Raw genomic sequence first — 20,519 nt, 5'->3', positions numbered from 1 at the left:
GCTGGTGTCTCACTTACATTTTTTTTAAATTTTGATACGAATACTCATCCAATAGAATAAAACTGTCCGGCTGGACATCAATATAGAACTATCTAGTCTATATTTATTGAATTGGTTTGGTTGTTTTAGGGACCATTGTTTCTGTTAAAAAAACAATTACCTCAGTGGCACGCAAGACTAATCCCGAGTTCGTGCAGAAGACAGAAAAGGATGGAGGACTTCCCGATAAACCAGGGCCACTTCAGGCCAGAATAACCAAAGCATAAAAGAACTGCCTGCACCGGCTAAGCCAAGCCACAGGCCAGCTAGGAGGCTGTGAGGTGCCTCCAACCTCTTGCTACAGGAAAAGTGGGACCGGAATCACAACCATTTAGTAGTCAACAGGTAGCTGCTTTAAGAAGTGACCTGTCTCCAGATAGACAAAAACACACAGGAGATGTCAGAGGTAAGAGGTCACTTTTATAACCAATGGGGCTGGGGCCAATATTAGAGAAATTCAGGGACTGCAAATAAGTTGCCAGTCTCCAGAGAGAGAATCAGTCTCATAAAGTAAGGGCTGGTAGGAGGAAGCAATGTGTTTGGAAGATTGGTAAAAAAATAAAAAAAAAATAAATAAATAAATAAATAAAACTTCCACTACACAAGACACAAAATTAATGACCTAAATTACGGTCTTGAAACAAGCATTTACAATGCAATGGTTTTGCCTTTGTTAAAGTTAGAGCTATTGGCATTGCTCTTGACATTATTTTTATTTATGTTTTTTTAACATAAATAAATGGCATTGTCATTTACAATGCCACTAGCTTTATCTCTCGCAAATGACACACAGAGCCCCCCCACACACACACCCACACAAAGCTTCCCACACACACAGCCACACAAAGCTTCCCACACACACAGCCACACAAAGCTTCCCACACACACAGCCACACAAAGCTTCCCACACACACAGCCACACAGAGCCCTCCACACACACCCACACAGAGCCTTCCACACACACCCACACAGCACAAGCAGGCAACAGGGGCACAAGCAGGCAACAGGGGCACACGGAGGCACAAGCAGGCAACAGGGGCACACAGAGGCACAAGCAGGCAACAGGGGCACAAGCAGGCAACAGGGACACACGGAGGCACAAGCAAAGGACAAATGGGTGAGAGAAGCATTTGGAATAATCTGCTCCTACTTTGTGTTTTATGTGTATTTCTGGCCTTGCAATAGGGGGCCACCTGATTCCCTGTTACAAATGCACCTTTAACAATGCAGTAAGTGGATGATGGCCTCTTCTACCGAGCAAAGACCTCTTTGGAACTCAAACATTCTAAAATATATTTCGGTAACATTCTTCTTGAAACAAGATGCCTTTTTAAGTCACAGAAATTTTCAAAGAAGAGACCCTTTATTACAATGTCGCTGTTCCTTCACCAAATACAGCTAGAGACTTGCCACACCCAGAAAACCCAACTCAAAACATGGCCCTTCTACAAAATAAAACACATATGTAGTGTCAATTCGTGATAGTTTGTTCTACTAATCAGTAGTTACGATTATTACATTTATTTTAAAATACAAACTAGGGGTCAAGTATGAAGTCGTTTGCATGTTTAATCCGTCATGAAGTATTGATTCTGTAGAAAGAGATCCATACCTCCTCTACACTTCAGACTCTGACATTATGTATGGAAGCAGGCACACATGTAGACAGGGCTTTAAGTGGGCCAGGTCCTGCCAGTGCTCAGCAACGATGTTCCAAAAAGCATCTGCTGAGACGGGTCCCTATCTCTCTGGCCACAAGGGCAGAAACAGTAAAATACCAGGCGGCTGGCACTCTTTGCGAAGCACATATTTTTAGCTTTTGAGTTTTGGAGCCACGCCCTTTGTTTCATCGGTCGGTTAAGTGCATAGGAGGCTGGGGAGCCTCCGGGGAAGCTGAGTGACATTGTGGGGGGTTCACTGACTGCACAAGTCGTGACCCTGTCTCTTGTTGGTGTATACGTACAGAAACAATGCGATCAAGGAAAAATCCGACCGGCACTGTGGTTGGTAGTAAAGGACAGCCATAAATAGGGTCGCACGTCACACTGTCACTGCACCTGCTGCACTATGGACATCTACGACCATGGGTGGGGCCATGACCATCCTTTGGATGCGGCTGGATCAAGCACCCCTCTTTCCCCACCCATATGCTGCCTGTGCTTGGTTAAACATCAGAAAGTAGGTTCATTAAACACATAACCCCTCCAGCCCATTAACACGCCTGGCCTACGTTAACGAAATCTGTGTCATTAACATTCGGTATGCATAAGACAGCAAGTCCTCTCTGGAGGTATTTTCCTAGCAGTAACTGCACGCAGGCCAGGCACATGCAGACACTGCCAACAACTTACTCTTGAGAAATATACGGGGCCTCTGTGATCCTCATGAAGGGGGAGAACTAATATCATGTCACACTCACAGTTCACATGACACCCTCCTCACCATGAACAGACATTAAAAGCACAGCGCTGTAAGTCTGACAGTCGAGCAATCTGTAAATCGGCTATGAAAAGGCAAAGCATTCATGTAAACATCGAAGAGTATACTGGCATATGGGCTGTGCCACCGAGACCCCACACCAGGAAGGCAAGGCAGCATTTAAAATAAAGGCAGGTGTCAAGCACGGAGTAGAACCCTTCCATGTGCTGACAGAACTCTACTTTCGTTTTTTTGGCACCCCCCGCCCGGTGCATGCATTCCAAATGTGCCCCAGTGGACCATTTACCGCCATCTTTACCCGAGTCCCAGCTTCTTGCCAGACGGCTGAGACCCACGGAGAAGGAGACCCGACACGAGGGAAGGAGGAGGCGCACGGGGATGCACGGGACAGAGGCGCAGGGGACATGGTGACTTCTACTACGGGGGGAGGGGCGGACACCGACAATGTGTCCCGACGCCCCTCTCCCCTTGCAGGCACTCACCGGGTCCGGCGGCTGCTGGACGAGAGCTCCCGCTCCTCGGGACTCTCCGGGGCCGCGGAGGGATGTTCTCTTTCCCCGGGGCTCCTCCTGTGCAAGCAGATCGACTCACCTGCACCTTGCGACGGCGGCACTTCTCCGGTCTCCCTTTTCGGCATGGGAGACCGGCAACATCGACGGCGGCAATCTCGCTGGCACTTCTCCGGTCTCCCTCTTTGGCATGGGAGACCGGCAACGTCCTCCGCATCTCCCGGGGCTCCCTCCAGGCCACGGGAGCCCCGCGGGCGCCGCCATACTTCTTGCCGTCTTCCTTCTTCCCCCGGGCTGCGGGGGGCGGGTACTTCCGGCCGGCCGCGCTAGGATTGGCCGGCCGGTCACTTCCGGGTCGCCGCGGGCAGCGCGGCGGCCTGTCTCTAGCTCAGGCAGGCGGGCGGCGAAGTTTCCCGAGGAGTGGGCTCCCTCGTGGACCAGCAGTGACGTCCACGCAGCTTCACCAATCAGGAGCAGGATAGTCACTGGTGCCGGCAATGCCGGACCAGATTCGGGGGCGTTCCCGGCTTTCGGCTGACGTCGCGTGACGTCGGCAAAAGCCAAAGAATCTCGGGAACGCCTCCGAATCTGGTCCGGCATTGACGGACAGGCCCCTCGTCCAATGGCTAGGCTCCATTTATGGAGCCAGCCAATAAATGACGAGGGCCGACCCAAACCCCACTACAGTTCTCATCAGGTTTTCGCCTGCGCGAAAAAGCTGCGCAGAGCGCAGCTTTCGCCAGGCAAAACCTAAAAAGGATGTTGAACACCAGTCGTACTCACCATAATTACCGCCCGTTACATGTGCAGTAAAGGGCAACTGACTTCACTTTCAAATAACGCACTATCCAGGGAAATTCTGAAAATGGTGTTCACTTGTCGACACTCTGGCGTTTACCGCGCACTGTAGCAGCATCGGGAAACTGGAATCTGTGCGTCAGGGTGGTTGCTTAGCACCCGAGTATCAACAGTTCTAACTTTTTACCGGTTTAACAGCGGAACGGGAAACCACCCGGGTGGAAAAAATGTTGCCCGGAAACGCACCACCTGCCCCAGTCGTAGCAGTGACATGGGACAGCTTGTGACGCTAAAGCAAGGGAGAGGGTGTTTAATGTACCGAAGCGTTAGTTACCCAGCTTGTATACCTCGGAAACATTTTGGTGTTAAACTCGGTGAAAATCTTTCCCGATCAGCCTCTCGACATTTATAAACATAACAAGGCTAACACTCCGAACTCCTGTCTTCAAAAATATTTGTTTACGCGTGGGGAGATAAATCTTGCCCAGGAATTTTACCCAGAACACGAAGGTTTTCAAAAGAGGCATATTACTATTTGCCTACACACACTATCTGGCAGAAAATACCCCACATGTATTCTATTCAATGACAGAAAAGGAAAGTGAATGATGAATTGTCATATTCTGAAGTAGCGTTAGTTTAAATAAATTCCTGTACCAGTTTGTAAGGTTGATTTTGTCATTATCAAAACCTTACTCAGGTTTTAGTAAATGGTCAATCAGTTTATCTAAAAGTAGAACATGAACCCTTCAAGGAGCATCCGTTATCACTATTTGCTTTGTTTTGTTTTAACTGCCTTAGTGGCACATATAAGGAACAGGGACGTTGTGTTAGTTTGCCTGGTTCCTCTAAAATTCACTTCGGTATAATGTAAATGTTTTATTTCTCGCACCAGACTCTAGTAATATTATAGGTTTAAATTAATAGGGGAATTTTCTACCATATTAGAATATTGGGTAAATAATAAAATGGAACTCAAGCGAGTCATACCTGGGGATGCCCTTCACATTGAAATCTAAACAGGACAAAGAAAAAACTCAATTTACTATTTAGGAATATAGATCATTTCAACCCTCATATTATAAAAAAGATAAACATTATACACTTCTCTCAAAAATAAAATCGGTTTTGAATCAATGGAGTCAAGGTTCAATTATGAGAAGAAAAAATATAATCAGAATAAACATTCTTCCACAATCTTTTTTCATTTTAATGCCTTTCGTGTTTGTAGGTATAACTTGATCTGGATGGCCATCCAGTGTTCTATGAATTTTTGTTTTAAACATACGGAGTTCTCTTTTAAAGTATATTGTTGCATTTATATGTGTGAGTTTTATAATTTGCTAAACCGAATAAAGTTTGATTGATTGAAGCACATACTTTAGTAAATCAAGGAAAATCCTATACTGAACATTAATGATCCATTAGGAAATGATGTTTGATTATGAAACACAATATAATTGCTCATTACATAAATGAGCAAATGCACTTACAAAGATACAAAATGGGTGCTTTAAGTACTGCCGTGCAAATAAAGCTCTAAAAGAATATGCCTTGAGCATGTAACGTAGAAACAAACAATGGCATGGGACTAGTATTTAGACTCCAGAGCAAATATTTAATGGAATCATGAAAAATGTTTTGTTCATCAATGTGAAGGGAATGCTAAAGATCAAAGGTGACAGTAAATGAATACTACATGTCATAATGAGCCCATGGGCTATCCTCTTTGGCGGAAGTTAAACTGCTTTTTTGATGCGTCTGGATGTCTCATCTGATTCAAGGTACTGGCTATGTTTATGCCACACAGCTGCAGAATAATCTCATCTAGCATGAGACTTGGCAATAAGATTTAGAAGAGGTGAGTATGGACCAGTTCCACAAGCATCACTTCTGGGAAAATACTGAATGACAAACACCTGATTTAGCAGTAAACCCCATACCGATTGAATTCTATACTTCATTTTTTACCTACTCTACCACCGCCAACCCTCCAACCTCAAGGCCATCAACCTCCTGAACAGCCCTCGATTTATTATTAGTTTATGATATACAAATATTATATATACACAAACACACAATATGATTCAACCAAAATCAATAAATACCTGGGCTACTCAATTAGCAGTGAGCCTATTCATTGTGGGGAAAAAACTTTAACCTAGCAACTACAACCTTGATTATCCTCCAGTGAATGTTGTCATCTAAACTCTTGAGGTCAGTTTGGGGCTACATGTCAAATGACCGCCCAAGGCAGGGAATCTTTCATAGATTCATAAGCACAGACCAAATCAACCTAATTTTAAGAAACTAATCTTGTAAGGCGTGCTCCAGACGAAGACTGCGCTGAAATTGATTCCACTTAAGCGGGCACTGGCTGCAGCTTTATTACACGGTTCAGTTGATCTAGTAGTAGGTTGCAGTCGAGGACAAGAAACAGACGGGAGTAGCGACAGAGGTGATTCTGGCCAGGTGTTATTTGGCTGTGGACTTTTGCCAAACGAAAGACTGCTGGAGCAGCAAAGAGAACCAACAAGATGTTTAGCCATAAGAGGCACAGTCAGGAAAATCCACAATACTACAACAAAACAAAACTCCCTGCCTACCAGATAGAAAATACGGGTGTAACTTATAAATATTCTGAAACGCTATTAGGTCGCAACTGAGCCATGTGATTAAAACAAGCATTGGCATAGCCAATAGGTCTCGCTTGTGGGACCTTATAAGTATTTTGTTTTGCAGCACAATATCCTTGTAACTAAATACTTATAAGGTCCTACAAGCGAGACCTATTGGCTATGCCAATGCTTGGTTTTTTGGGGGGGGGGGGCTCTTTTAACAAAGCTGCAAACTGTTCTTTTTATTATTGTCATTGAGTAAAAGAGATGGACGTATTTATAAGCCTCAAAGTTTCACATTTCCATGATCTTGTCAGTTAGCAAGTCCAGTGTTGTTTTGTGTGTTTTATTTCTTATTGATTATTTATTTTACTTCTGCAGTCTGGGAATTGAACTACCGCTGATTCGCCGATATAGTTATTGCTACAAGTCCCGGAGTTAACTATAGCGGTGCTTAGTTGAGCCTCTTAAGCATAGACTCAGGATACTTGAGAGCTTTATGCATGGCCATTCTACAGGTGCTCTGACTTGTGCTATCTTGTTCCACAGGTTCCACTGATGGCTGCTCTTGATAGACCGCACCAGACCTATGGGACAGGTAAGGAGTTTACGATGACTTCATCACTGCAGATCTCTTTCGCTCGTCGTTCTTCCTCAGGTCACCAGCTTTTTATTTTATTTCAGATTCTGACAGAGTGCGCCGGAATGGCATTTCTGAAACCCAGTGTTTTATGTCGGGTTCTGACAGAATGCGCCGGAATGGCATTTCTGAAACCCAGTGGCAGACCCCGGTATTGTCGTCAAAGTTTAAATCTCGGTTTGTCTGTGAACCGGGCGTGGCAGGGAGCGGGAACCCACCACATGGAGCATCCGAAACTGATCACACAGGTGAGCGACATGTAAGCCTCAAAGTTTGGTAGTTGCAGACGAAATGGCTGCATCTGCTACGGGCTGTTCATCTCTGTGCAGAAATCCTGCATTAATAATGAAACTGTAAATACATCTGTGCTGTGGTAAAGTGACAAGTAATGTGAAGCGTGTGATGCCACCGGCAGTAATAACCACTCAATAAAAATTGAAATGAATGAGAGATGGAGTGAAAACAGGGAGAAAAGAATGAGCGGAAAGGAAACCATGTGGAGAGAATAGAGACTCTGCCAAGCCAATTAAGTCGTACTGTATGACATTTTCGTTGAGTGTTTAATAAAAGAGTGAAGTGAGCTCCATAATATCTGTGAAACTCGGGGATTGCCAATCGCCATAATTTGCAGGGTGCGAGTACTCCGGAGATAAGTGACCCCGGCCCACTAAGTTGTATAAGAGCCATGATTAAATGTTTTTCAATCCAATGAGCTAAAAGTGTGCTCTTGGTAAAAAAAAAAAAAAATGCGTGCGCCGGGAAAGGAAGGCAGAGAAGGGGAGGAGAAATGCGAGACGGCGGGCAGGGGAGCGGCGAAAATGACTAATTAGGGGAGGAGAAGCCGCAGAGCGCACGCTGGGCGAAGCCCTTTGATGTGCTCTGTGGCAAATGGAGGGAGGCTGATGCGCGTTCATGTTTGAACACGTGGTTCACATGAACTGCATGAAAACGCCATGAAAACGCCAGCAAAAAGCTGGTGGTTTCATGATGTTTTCGCCGCTTGAATTCTCGCTCCGCTCGATGCGCATGCGCGCATCGATAGGTCGCGAGACCTAAAAATCACTCATACCACTGTGATAATTATCTGAAAAGACATACAATTTATTCAAAAATATATTTGTTTTCATTAGTATACTAAATGTATGTAGCTGAGCAACTATAGTCATTTACATAAAAATCATAAAACAATAATTTGACATACATAAATGTCAGTATTTATCACAAAATGCATCCTCAGTAAACATCTGCCCCATGGCTCTTTTTTCTCACCATGGGTCCTGTACCATTCTTCTATTGGCAAGTCTTTTTTTCTTGGACTGTTGGTAGCACTTTATTGGATATATTGCACTGCGTCTGCGAGTATGCACTAGAGTGATTTTTGCACTTTTTCTGTTGCCCACAGTTTTTGGGTCATCCAGCCAATAGGTTGGTGGGTCCATGTACACTTATTCTGTTAAACTTTACTTTTAAGTTTTGAGCCTCATTTTTGAGATTCTTTTTCCATCTGCAGTGTTCTCTCTGGGCTGCACCATACTCTCCCAATTTTGGTTGCTTCTTATCTTCTTTGCACCCTGAAGGTGTGACCGCTTACTGGGTCTCCCACTAAAAAGCGTGTCTGCACTTACCAAGAAACTGACCCAAAGATCGTGGAAGTGGATTTATTAAGCTAACTGGACCCTCTGAATATTACACGTGTACTATACAAAACTATTCTCTGAACGTGTAATATTATACAGTTGATTGTGTTTATTTGATGTAGGTTATTTATACGTAGGCACTTATTGTCAATACATTTTGGACCATTATGAGTAACCTATATTTGCATGAAGCTAACTGATATTTAACATCGGTGGTTTTGCTGGGCTTGGATATTTAAAGCCGATTTGATTTTAATTGCGGTTTCTGTATGAACCAGTAAGATCGGGAGGAGTGGTAGAGTTACCCTTAATCCCTTACAGAAACCCTGACTGTCCCCCATGGGTGAGTAATTTGATAGTGGAACTACAGGTACAGATGAGGGCTATTGTAAAGGAAGAGCTAGCACTTCAACTCAGTAGCAATACTAGTGGCCATATGCCCGTCCTGCGTTCACCTGGCTACTCTGTTGCCAACAGCTCGCCGACCGTAGTGGAAAAGAAAGATGGTAGTACCCAGATGGATAAAATACAGCATCCTCCGCCACTCATTACCGTAACATGCCCAGCCTCTACGAGTACTGCTGAGTTGGGGCATCTAGAGCTGCCCCTGTGGTCAATGAGCACCCCCTTGTAAGGAACCTGGTTCATACAAGGTTCAAAGTAGGAGGCCTGCTGATAGCCCTAGGGGATCCTGCATGCAGAGAGCGAGCATCCATTCTGACCAGTCGATAGACAGAAAGAGCCCACCCCAAAAGACCCTGTGCACGCAGGCCCAGCCCAACCTCCACTTCCAATTATCGACCTACCTCCAGGCTCACTCCCCTACGTTAATAGTTTTATCTGGGGTACCTGAATCTAAAACTGGTCAGGTAGAAACACAACTTGCCTTTATTGGCTCACTAGGCATAGACAATTTCCCTATGAAAGGGCCGGTGAGATACTATTGGTGCGGAGAGTAGGATGGGCTGGGAAGAACCCTATAAAAAGTAATGGAGATAGTATAGTTGTCAACTTTAGCAACCCTCGGACAGTCCAACTCTTGGCCGATAAAAAACCCAGTCCATGTGCACCGCCCACATGGATCCAACTTCACACCGTGGCTTCGTTTTACCCCTGTAACTACCCACCACAAGGACTCCTCACACAAGTGCCCCAAAACACTGGCTTCAAACTCCTATTACTTTTGGTAAACCACCCAGAACACAGTTTAACGTACCAGTGGCAAACAGGTTTGGGGCCCTTGAGGAGGTAGATTGACTCTCAAACATACCAGATTTCACTACCACCCAGAGACTAGGAGGGGGGGCCTAACGGAGAACCCATATTAACAAGCATTTGCAATGCAATAGGTCTCGCATTTGCGAGAGTTTGAGCTATTGGCATTGTAAATGACAATGCTTTTTATTTAATGTGTTTTAAAAACGTGCAAGAAGTGTTAACAGTCCCTGCTTACAAGAAGCAAGATTGGCAGTAGCTGTGCCTCTTTTACTGCCAGCCTTGCTTCTATACGTACAAAGTGTGTATTTACACACTGTTTACAAGTTTTTAAAACACATAAATAAAAGGCGGTCATTTACAATGCCAATAGCTCAAACTCTCATAAATGCAAGACCTATTGCATTGCAAATGCTTGTTTGATAATGAAAATTAATGCCCCAGTCATGTCAGAGGCTAGGACCTTCCTCCAATATCTCTACTTCCTCCGACTTACACCTCTTCTGTAGTGTGTGCTGCTCTTAGATAGACATTAAGTCCCCGGAGAGCTGTTTTCAGGTTGCAGTCTCTCCAATCAATGACAAATAGATTGACCCATTCATTCACTCATTCGTTTTTTTTTTTAATGATTTGTTTTGGGTAAACTTTGCACCATTCATTCACTCACTCACCTACTCACTCACTCATGCCAGAGGTTCATTGTTTTGGAATGATTTCAGTTCTGGATATACTTTGATTGATTCATTCATTCAGTCACTCACATAGTCACTCACTCATGCCAGAAGTGTATTGTTTTGCAATGATATTTATTCTGGATATATTTTGATCCGTTAATTCATTCAATCACTCAAGAAGTTACTCACTCATGCCAGATGTGTATTGTTTTGCAATGATATTTATTCTGGATATATTTTGATCCGTTAATTCATTCAATCACTCAAGAAGTTACTCACTCATGCCAGATGCGTATTGTTCTGGAAGGATTTTAGCTCTCGCTATATTTTGATCCATTCATTCATTCACACAATCACTCCCCTATGCCAGATTGGCATTGGTTCGAAGTTATTTTAGTTCTAGGTATACGTTGAGAAGAATGTTGTTATATTTTAAAATGACAATGTGTAGAAAAACATTTTAGTACATAGCCATGTTGAGGAGCACATATTGCGACATTCTCTTATTTCTATTCTGATTGGCTTGCTTCGCTTTCATATTTATATTTAGGAATAGCAACAGCGGATTGCCAAACTGAGTGTATGTGTGCAATAACACACATCCACTAAAACTAAATAAACTCAGCACTTGAAACACGTGGCATTGATTTCCTCTATACTCTCCATTTTCCTAACAGCATAAAGAGCTAATACGCAGTGATATATTTACCATTCGTTTTCATTAATAATGCCACGTGTCTTTCCTTGTTGATGCCTTTTTGACAGGAGGCAGATTGCAGAGCATAATCCGATGCTGTACTTCACAGCGAAACCTCTTGAGAAACAGCTTGCATGCTGGGGAATGAGTCACTGCAATAAGCACAGGCTCGAGTGTTTGTATCCTGGCTGATCTGCAAGGCACTGCAGAGGTGTCCTGTTGCTAAAATACCAGCTGTACAGTACAGAACATGACAGAGTATTTTCTGTGTTTATAGCGTATCTGTATGTATTCTAAAGGCGGCCACGTGACTTCTAGGATTTGGTGATAACGTCGCATCGCTGATGCACCCTTTGGAAGAACAGAGGAAACAAAAACAAGCCAAGGAGGCAAAATGAAAATGTTACATTTTTGGGGTCAATTAGCCCAACGCCCCACGCCCCCACCCGTACTAACACCTATATAGGTGCTTTATTAAAATGATAAATACATGTAATTATCAGCATCCTACATCTGGCGCTATATTTACTCAATGAAGGGGCCACTGAGTTTCGCACGGCCCCTTCGGTAATATGGTTCATGGCGGTGCAGAATGTTAGTCAGCGCATCACAAGGGGCATTCCAATGATTAATTAAAAAAATTGATAGTTTTGTTTAAGTTTATGATATAATTAAAATATGTCTTTGGTCAAGACTAAAAAAAAACGACACATTGAAAATTCTCACAGCGCTTTGATACTAGATGATGTTGTGTCTATTAGGTTACACAGAGATGCCAGCAACAAGCGCATTACCCACTGTGCTATTGTTCCGAATGCGAATGATGTGTACCCGGGTGGAGCGATACGAGCGATTTATTTGATTAGCATTTTTTTCTGGTGGAACAGGTTGGATACACGTCCAAGAGTGCCGTAGAGCTATGCAAAGCGCAGAATTACGAAAGCCTGATCTGTGACTTTATACGCAATTCATTTTACATGGTTCTTATTTACATAATCAATATGATACATACAGGTTCCAAGGGCATAACCACGCGGAAGAAGGACACGTGACTTATACCTGTCACCAAAACCACGAAACTGCATTACTGGGCTCTAAAACGCATTCCACTCGCATATTTTTTTATTCGTGAAAAAATTACATATGAAATACGTGTGGATTTCTCAAGCAAACATTAGTTAAAATTATTTTCTTCGGGAGAATTACGCGCGTTTTACTGCTTTTGCATATTTATATATTCATGTACCACTCAGTGTTGCTGTGACACAGCTTCTGTGCTCTGTATGGTAGGTGATGTCTTGTTTGTGAAGAGCAACCTATGGCGCTCCTGTAGCCTCCCCCTGCTGAGTGAGACAGCTTCCGTGAATTATGTATGTTGACACCACTATCTGTGAAGTAACACCAGCCTAACACGTAAAATAGATTTGCTGCTTTAATATGATGACGTAGATGGTAGCATAGCTAGGGTCAGTGCCCGGGGCACTAGAACAACATTCACTGTTAGGATTTTTAACATAAAGCCCAAACATGCACACCACCACTATCTGTGAAGTAACACCAGCCTAACACGTAAAATAGATTTGCTGCTTTAATATGATGACGTAGATGGTAGCATAGCTAGGGTCAGTGCCCGGGGCACTAGAACAACATTCACTGTTAGGATTTTTAACATAAAGCCCAAACATGCACACTTGGCGAGGCAACACGTCTGCCCTAAAACGGATTGCGATGTCATGTCAGACGACCTTCTCACGATATGCCATGTTGTACGGGAAAGGGTGGACGGGGTGGTATAGGGGGGCCGTGCATATTAAACGTATGTGCGAACCAGGCGCCATGACAAACAAGCTGACGTTTTTCTACACTGCGTGCCTTTCAACAAGTGCTTTATTTTTAAAAACTCTGTTAAGCAATACCTTATGGTTCGGCCCGTTATCACATGACCATTAGAAAACAAACCGACGTATTTATACACATCGTGCCTATCAGCAAGTACATTATTCAAACAAGAAAAATTAATTTACTCGCCAATAGTCTCACGGGCATATTTGCTCTGTGACCACGGCGGCTGGGACACGTTAGTACCCAGAAGGAGGCGTGCTCGCGACAGGCTGGGGAGCGCGCGCACAGGTTCCAGGCAGCGACGGAGGCCTGGCGCGCACCGCCTCCCTGTGCTGTGGGTCTCGTCCCCTTTTCCTCTTCCCAGTGTGCGCACCGCGGGGGCCTGTTTCCTATGCTGGGGGCCTGCAACCGCCGCTTCCTGCGATGTTGGCGAGCCGGAGTACAAGGAGGAAGAGGTGGTGATTCCGCTGACTGCTCCGACGCCTAACCATTAAGTACCGAGATTCGGGGGATGGCAGATCTCATGGGGCGGGGGTGTGTGCGTGCAGGGGGGGTAGGGGGCGGCGTGTGTGTCTGTGTGGTGTGTGTGCAGGGGTGTGGGGGCTGGCTGTGTGGCATGGGAATGTGAGGCACGAGAGGGGCACGGCGCCGTGCGCGCCCACGAGGTGAAATCTGCGCTCGTGCACCCTCTCCTGTCCACATTCCCAGAAACGGGTGACAATAGATGTCTTCGCAGACTATTGCTTACGTCTAGCTCGACCTAAAAAGTATAGAGCGGCATCCCCCTAATGTCACTAGAGAGCCTCCAGTCGCCCTCCGCGAACCTCCTCACAAACCACTTTTGGGTTTCCAAGGCTTGGCAGGTGTTAACCTAGAGGTACCAAACAACCAGTTTTCCTTTACTACAGAATTGACAGCGGCAATGCAGGAGGGGGTCGATCCTCAGCGCAAATGAGAGTACCCGACCCCGTTCCTGAGTCAAACACCACACAAACTACAACTCCCACTGACATTAGTGAAAGTGATGCCACCTCGAATCCGGGTCTACAGTTGAGGGTGCTGTCATGGAACATTGCTGGTATCAAAAACAAACTTCAAAATCCTGATTGGCTACAGTTTGTCCAGAACCACAATATGTGCATGTTCCAGGAGACTTGGGAAAGAGAACACACTGTTATGAGGGGTTTTGCAATTTTTAATGTGCCAGCAACTATGGGGGACAGAGGTAGACCATCGGGTGGGTTAGCCACATGGGTGGCCACACATCTAGCCTGCACTGTCTAACAGTTGATCACCTCATCGGATGATATCCTGTGTACACTCCTTACTTTTAATGCTGGGACTAAAATTGCATTCATCAACATTTACTCTTGCCCGGTGTCCTTTGCCCAGGAATCCCAGGCGATAGATATGCTCACTACATTCCTTGAGCTAGTTCCCGCGAATACCAGGCTGGTGTTGGGTAGTGATTTCAATTATCAGTTTGAACCCCTAGCTCTCCCCACCGATCCTTTGCTCACTGCCGAGGATTCCCTTTGGTTGATTCCTGAACCATTGATCCCTCCAGTGAGAGCCTGGACCCCCCATGTCCTACAGATCAACGCAGTCACACTAACCTACGCTTTGAGAGCACGCAACGGTCGCACCAAGTCAGACCAACCCGGAAAATCCACCTTCAACAGACCGGGGCAAACATCCTTATTGGACTTTATCTTGGTAGAAACTAGCATATGGCATTGGGTTGTCGACTTTGCCATCTGGCCAAGACACGACAGCGACCACAATGCTCTGGTACTAGACCTCAATCTCCCGGAATCTTATAGCCTTTCAACCTTTGACAACCCCACCGGTACAAACTTAACTTTAGATAACAGGAGACGAATTAGGTGGGAAACTCTGAAGCAGTCACCAGACAAGATGGCCGCCCTGTACTCCCTAACAATTCCACCTCTATTGGCAATAGAGAAGCTCGCACAGACCCCTTACCCCAAGGGCACCATCACTCAATTATCGGCTGTACATACAGACTTGACCATCAGTCTGACTAACATCTTTAACTCCCTGACACACACTAAAGCCAAAAGGGGCCCCCAAAACCACTTGGTTCAATAAATTTGCCGAATGGCAAAGGGTGCCCTCATTGATGCCATAAAATTAAAAGATAGATCTTTGATAAAAACCAGGAGCGCCCTATATGGCGACACTTTAAAGTCAGCCAAATCGGAGTGGGGAGTCTGAAAGATGGGGTGCAATAAAGCAGGTCCTCACCAATAAAGATCTGAGGGGGTTTTGGACCTTGGTTCACACAGGTAGCACCGTAGGGAGTTCACCTATTGAGCCGAACATTGCAGCCGATGCCTGGAAACTTCATTTCCAATTGTTGTATTCCACCCAGGATACTGCAGAGCCTGCAGGAGAATCCGCGCAAGCCATTGAGGGGAACTCCCCCGAAGATGAGGGCGGATTTACCCTGTACGAAGTGCTTAGTGCAATTGGGAAACTTCCCTAGGGAAAGGCCCCAGGACTCAATAAGATCCCCGGGGATTTATTCCGGGACCATCCTAATATATGGGCCCCTTACTTATGTGTAATATTTAATGCCATTTTAAATGGCATGGAAATACCGGACACCTGGTTAGGAGCAGAAATGTTTCCAGTATATAAGAAGGGATCCCCCCTCCTGCCCACCAACTATAGGCCAATCAGCTTGATTGACATAACACAGAAGCAGTTTGCCAGGGTCGTTTTGGAGTGTCTCCAGTCCTGGGTGGATGAGTGAGATCCTGACCCCATACTAGGCCGGTTTCCCTAAAAACATGTCTACCATCAACCACATCTTTAGGCTCCAACTACTATATTGGAAGACGGTGACGATAGAGGGTGGGAGCCTCTAGTTGATCTCAAATCAGCTTTTGATTTGGTCCCCCGTGACAAACTGTGGGTGGTTTTAGAGCAACTGGGCATTCCACCATACGTACTCTCTTTGATCAAGAGACTTCACACCGGAAATTTTGCCTAGGTGAGATTTGGGAAACACGGAGAACTGACATCACGTTTTCCAGTGAACAGGGGTGTGTTTTGGCCCCCACCCTGTTTTGTCTTTTCATTAATGCCCAAGTGGACCAACTGAACATGGTAGACAATACGGACGACCCCAAGCTAGTCCATGGCAAGGGGCCTGCAATGATGTTTGCGGACGACACCTTGTTATTATTCAAATCACCTATGGGCATTCAAAGGACGCTCAACAGCTTCGCTCTATTTTATAAGCAAATGGGACTAGAGATTAATACACAAAAAAACAAGTCTATGGTATTTAATCCTAGTAAAACATCTCGCCCTAATCCCACGTTAAATGGCATCCACCTAGAGAGGGTAACGGTCTTCGATTACTTGGATGTGACATTAACGGAAACCTTTGGAATTGGCCCTCAGCAAGAAAAGGCAGGCCTAAGGCTAGCTCAGATGGCAGGGGGATTAGCACACCTTTACAGGAACTCTACGTCTAGACAACCTGGCCCAATGATTGAGATATATAAAGTCCAAATCAGGAGTGCTGTAATGTACGGGGCAGAAATTTGGGGCCACCTCCCTGTAGGTAGAATGGCCAAAATCGAGAACAAATTTTTGAGGCAGCTTTTGGGCCTACCGCAAAGCACCCACCTCATCCCTCTACGCATAGACCTCGGGTTAAGACCCATAGATGAGGAGCTTGGACTGCGACCCCATACCTTCTGACGAAGGGTATGGGCGACTCCTGAGCTAATAGCCTACCAGTCGGAATTGAAAGCACTCATGGGGCTTCCAGGGTTGGGTAGACTTCCCTGGTTCACACATATAAAAGATCTGTGTTGTAGACTAGGTTGTCCGAACCTATGGACCAAACCCGAGGTGGTGGCCCCCACAACATCACGGCTCGAATTGGTCAAAACTTATAGGTAGTTGAGACTGACTGAAGCACAAAGGAGTACAAATGTAGGCCGCTTAACTTCCGACTTCTTTCAGTTTAAAGATCAGTATTTATTTGAGCTTTTCCTGGATAAGGTTCAACTGTTTTTTTCAAGGAAACTTTATGTTAAATTTAGATTGGGTTGCTTGCCGGTTCACGCATTCACAAAGAACTGGTCAAAAGCTTCCCCTGCTAGATGCCCTGCCTATAATAGCCAAGAAGAGACTCCTATCCATGTTTTCTTCTTCTGTCCAGAATACGCCATACCCACGAGGCACTGGCTATTGCCAATTTGCAGGAACTTGGGGTTCAGGTAGTCACAGGAGGCTTTTAGAGTCTTGAGAACAGACACCCATCCTCCGATAGTCTTTGCAGTGTCACGGTTCCTTAACTATGTGGCATAGGCGTCGCAAGTTTTTAACTTCTCCCAGTACATGATAATTGCTTACTGGCCATTTCCAATTGTTTTGATTTTATTATGAACTGCACTCAAATGTTTAACACTTTTAACTTTGTTTTTTTCCCCATTCACTTCCTAACTGGCACGAATTGTGATTAATCCACTCTCTAGGGTTTTATCCTGTAATGATCATCGATGTTTTAACTGTTTGAAATTAGTACTGTATGTATTTTATGGTCTACTTGATCGAAATAAAGCTTGAAAATGGTAAATGGATTTGATTTTAATTGCTGTTTCTGTATGCAACAAGGCTGGTGACATGTTTAGTATAAATGGGATGTGCAAGTATGATTGAAGATGTGTTGGCGAGTGGGCTGTGAGTAGGTGTACAGAGATGATGCATATTAGAATGAATACTGAGATTTGTGTCTCAAATCATTGTGCTTCATACATTTAGTATGTTAAAACAATTCTTTTAAAATAAATTGTATGTCTTTTCAGATAAGTATCACAGTGGTTCGAGCAATGTTTGAATCACAATGCTCAGTTGCGAATTAATAGCGCTTCAAAATATACAGGAGTTATACCCGTATTGTCTATCTAGTAGGCAGGGATTTTGGTTTTGTTGCTTTTCCCCTGCTTCTACCTGCGTATTTTGGCTCCAATGGGCCATCGTCTTTTATGTAAACACACAATACAGGACAGCTGCCTGACAAGAATTGAACACACCAAGAAATCCGGAAAATATCGGCAGTTGCAGTACCGGAAAAAAACATGCAATAAGAACTGCTCTGAAAACCAAAGCGACACACCCATCTCATGCAGTCTGCCTTTTCTGGAATACCAGGTTCCAAAGGACAACTTGCAGAATTCCCACTGCCTGCCCTAGATGACACTGACCACGTCCGCGAACCTTCAGAATCATCTTTAGAATGCTACCCGTGTAAGACTTCACCGATTTAGGACGCCTGGCCTCCCTACCTACTGCAGCGTGTCTCTTAGTGCCCCTACTACTACCTAGTAACCTCCACCTGACTAGAAGCTGCTAAGTGGCACCACGGAACGTGTGATACTTCTTACAAGTCGTTCCTTGTTGGACAAAAGACAGTACTTCGCAAAGTGGTATTCTTCAAGTCACACTTTCAATTTTAAAAGCAAAAACTACAAGTCCCATACATCAACATGTTGTAGTCCAAAGTGTCAGGAGTGGTTGAATTACTGCATCACGCTGCTGTGACCACTTGGCGTGCAGCTTCTTTCACCCAACTACACCAGTACCCCAGGCCGATAGAGCTGTAGCCTCCTACGGTTAGGCTATGACCTCAACAATCCTCTTTCTGCATCCCATGCTGAAGACCCACCATCTCCTTCTCCCTCCCGTGCTTCATACGCACCAGTGAGCACCTCTCCTGTCATTGACCTCTCCTTCCACAGTGGGTGACCCCCCTCCCCGGGCCTCACCTGGACTGTGAGAGGCGTTCGGACCCAGCACAGGGTGGCGGAGGAGGCCTCCCTGCGGGTCTCGGTGAGTCGGAGGAGCTCGGAGCCTCTGATAAAAGCGGCGGCCGGTGGCACGCGGAGGGCGCCCACACTACGGACACAGCACCAGAGGGCACGCGACGCCATGACTGCTCCCACAGTGCACCGCACCGGAAGAGCAATTCAAGGAGGGTAGACTGGCCGCGGAAACAATAGAGTTCGGGAGGCGTGTACAAACAGGAGATAGAGCGTCTACCAGACTAGAGAGTGGTGAAATAGAGAGAGTCACCGCAACGGCTAGAGCGTCTCCAGCAGAACTGGGTGGGTGGGATAGAGCAATGTCACTCACAACGGTCGTCCGCTTTCATCCCGCTCCGTGACCGTTTATTTTATTTATTTATGCGATTTTCTATAGCACGAACTTTACCCGAAGGTGTCAGAGCGCTTTACATTAGCACCAGCTTAAAAACATAAGGATTTAGAATTACATGCGTTACAAAAAGGATACACACGGAAAAAATTGCAAATGTACAAGATGTAAAGTCACACAAGGAGGAGATACACGTGGATATACTCTAAGAGTCACATAGGAATGGTAGATAGTATAAAGGTCTACTGCATAAACTAGTGATTAGAGTTATCTCTATACACAGGGAAGGGATACGAATGGATATACTCTAAGAGTAACATAGGAATGGTAGATAGTATAAAGGTCTACTGCATATACTAGTGATTAGAGTTATCTCTATATACATAGGGAAGGGATACGAATGGATATACTCTAAGAGTCACAGAAATGGAAGAGAGCACAACGGTCTACTGCATATACTAGTGATTAGAGTTATCTCTATATACATAGGGAAGGGATATGACTGGATATACTCTAAGAGTCACATAGGAATGCATACATGCCAACATTTTAGGACAGGGACGTGGGAGATTTAAAATAAAAAATCGGGAGAATGAAAATTACCCATTGACTTCTATTGTAGAAAATGCAATTTCAGGCGGGAGACAGCTGAAATAAAGCCATTTGTGGCTTGAAAAATCGGTAGTCTCCCGCCTGAATCGGGTCTATTGGCATGTATGGGAATGGTAGAGAGTACAATGGTCTACTGCATATACTAGTGATTAGAGTTATCTATATACATAGGGAAGGGATATGACTGGATATACTCTAAGAGTCACATAGGAACGGTAGATGGTAGAAAGGTCTACTGCATATACTAGTGATTAGAGTTATCCCTATATACAAATATATACACACATAGTAGATATCCTCAGGCAGAGTTCCCTTAAGTGGGGTCGTAGGGGGGACGTGGTCACAACACCGAGGGTGGGAGGGAATCAAGGGTAAGGAGAGAAGGCAATGCAGAAAAGGGAAGAAACATTTGAGGAACATCAAGGGGGAAACAAGGGAAAAGGGTAAAAGACGAAGGAATGGACAAGAAGACATGCCGGGGACCAGGAAAAAAAACGGCAGAGAACAGCAGCAAAATGGCGGGCAGGACAGAAGGAAAAGTGAGGGAGTCCAAGAGTCTGTGGTCCACAAATGCAGTGCCTCAAGTGTTTCCCATACCGGG

The 20,519-nt window shown here is 45.0% G+C and overlaps 1 protein-coding gene across 1 annotated transcript in view; it reads right to left on the bottom strand.

Annotated features, from left to right (window-relative positions):
• NDUFAB1 (NADH:ubiquinone oxidoreductase subunit AB1) overlaps positions 1-19,133 on the bottom strand; it is a 52,150-nt gene extending 33,017 nt beyond the window's left edge. The window contains exon 1 of the mRNA XM_078664802.1: positions 18,919-19,133. Within this exon, the coding sequence (XP_078520928.1) occupies positions 18,919-19,083 (165 nt within the window). The 5' untranslated portion in view covers positions 19,084-19,133. The remainder of the gene's footprint in view (positions 1-18,918) is intronic.
• Positions 19,134-20,519: the final 1,386 nt, after the last annotated feature.

This window comes from Lissotriton helveticus, chromosome 10 (genome assembly GCF_964261635.1).
Source record: "Lissotriton helveticus chromosome 10, aLisHel1.1, whole genome shotgun sequence".
NCBI classification, from domain to species: domain Eukaryota; kingdom Metazoa; phylum Chordata; class Amphibia; order Caudata; family Salamandridae; genus Lissotriton; species Lissotriton helveticus.
Note: the sequence above shows the minus strand (reverse complement) of the source record. Positions and strands in the feature narration are given on the sequence as shown.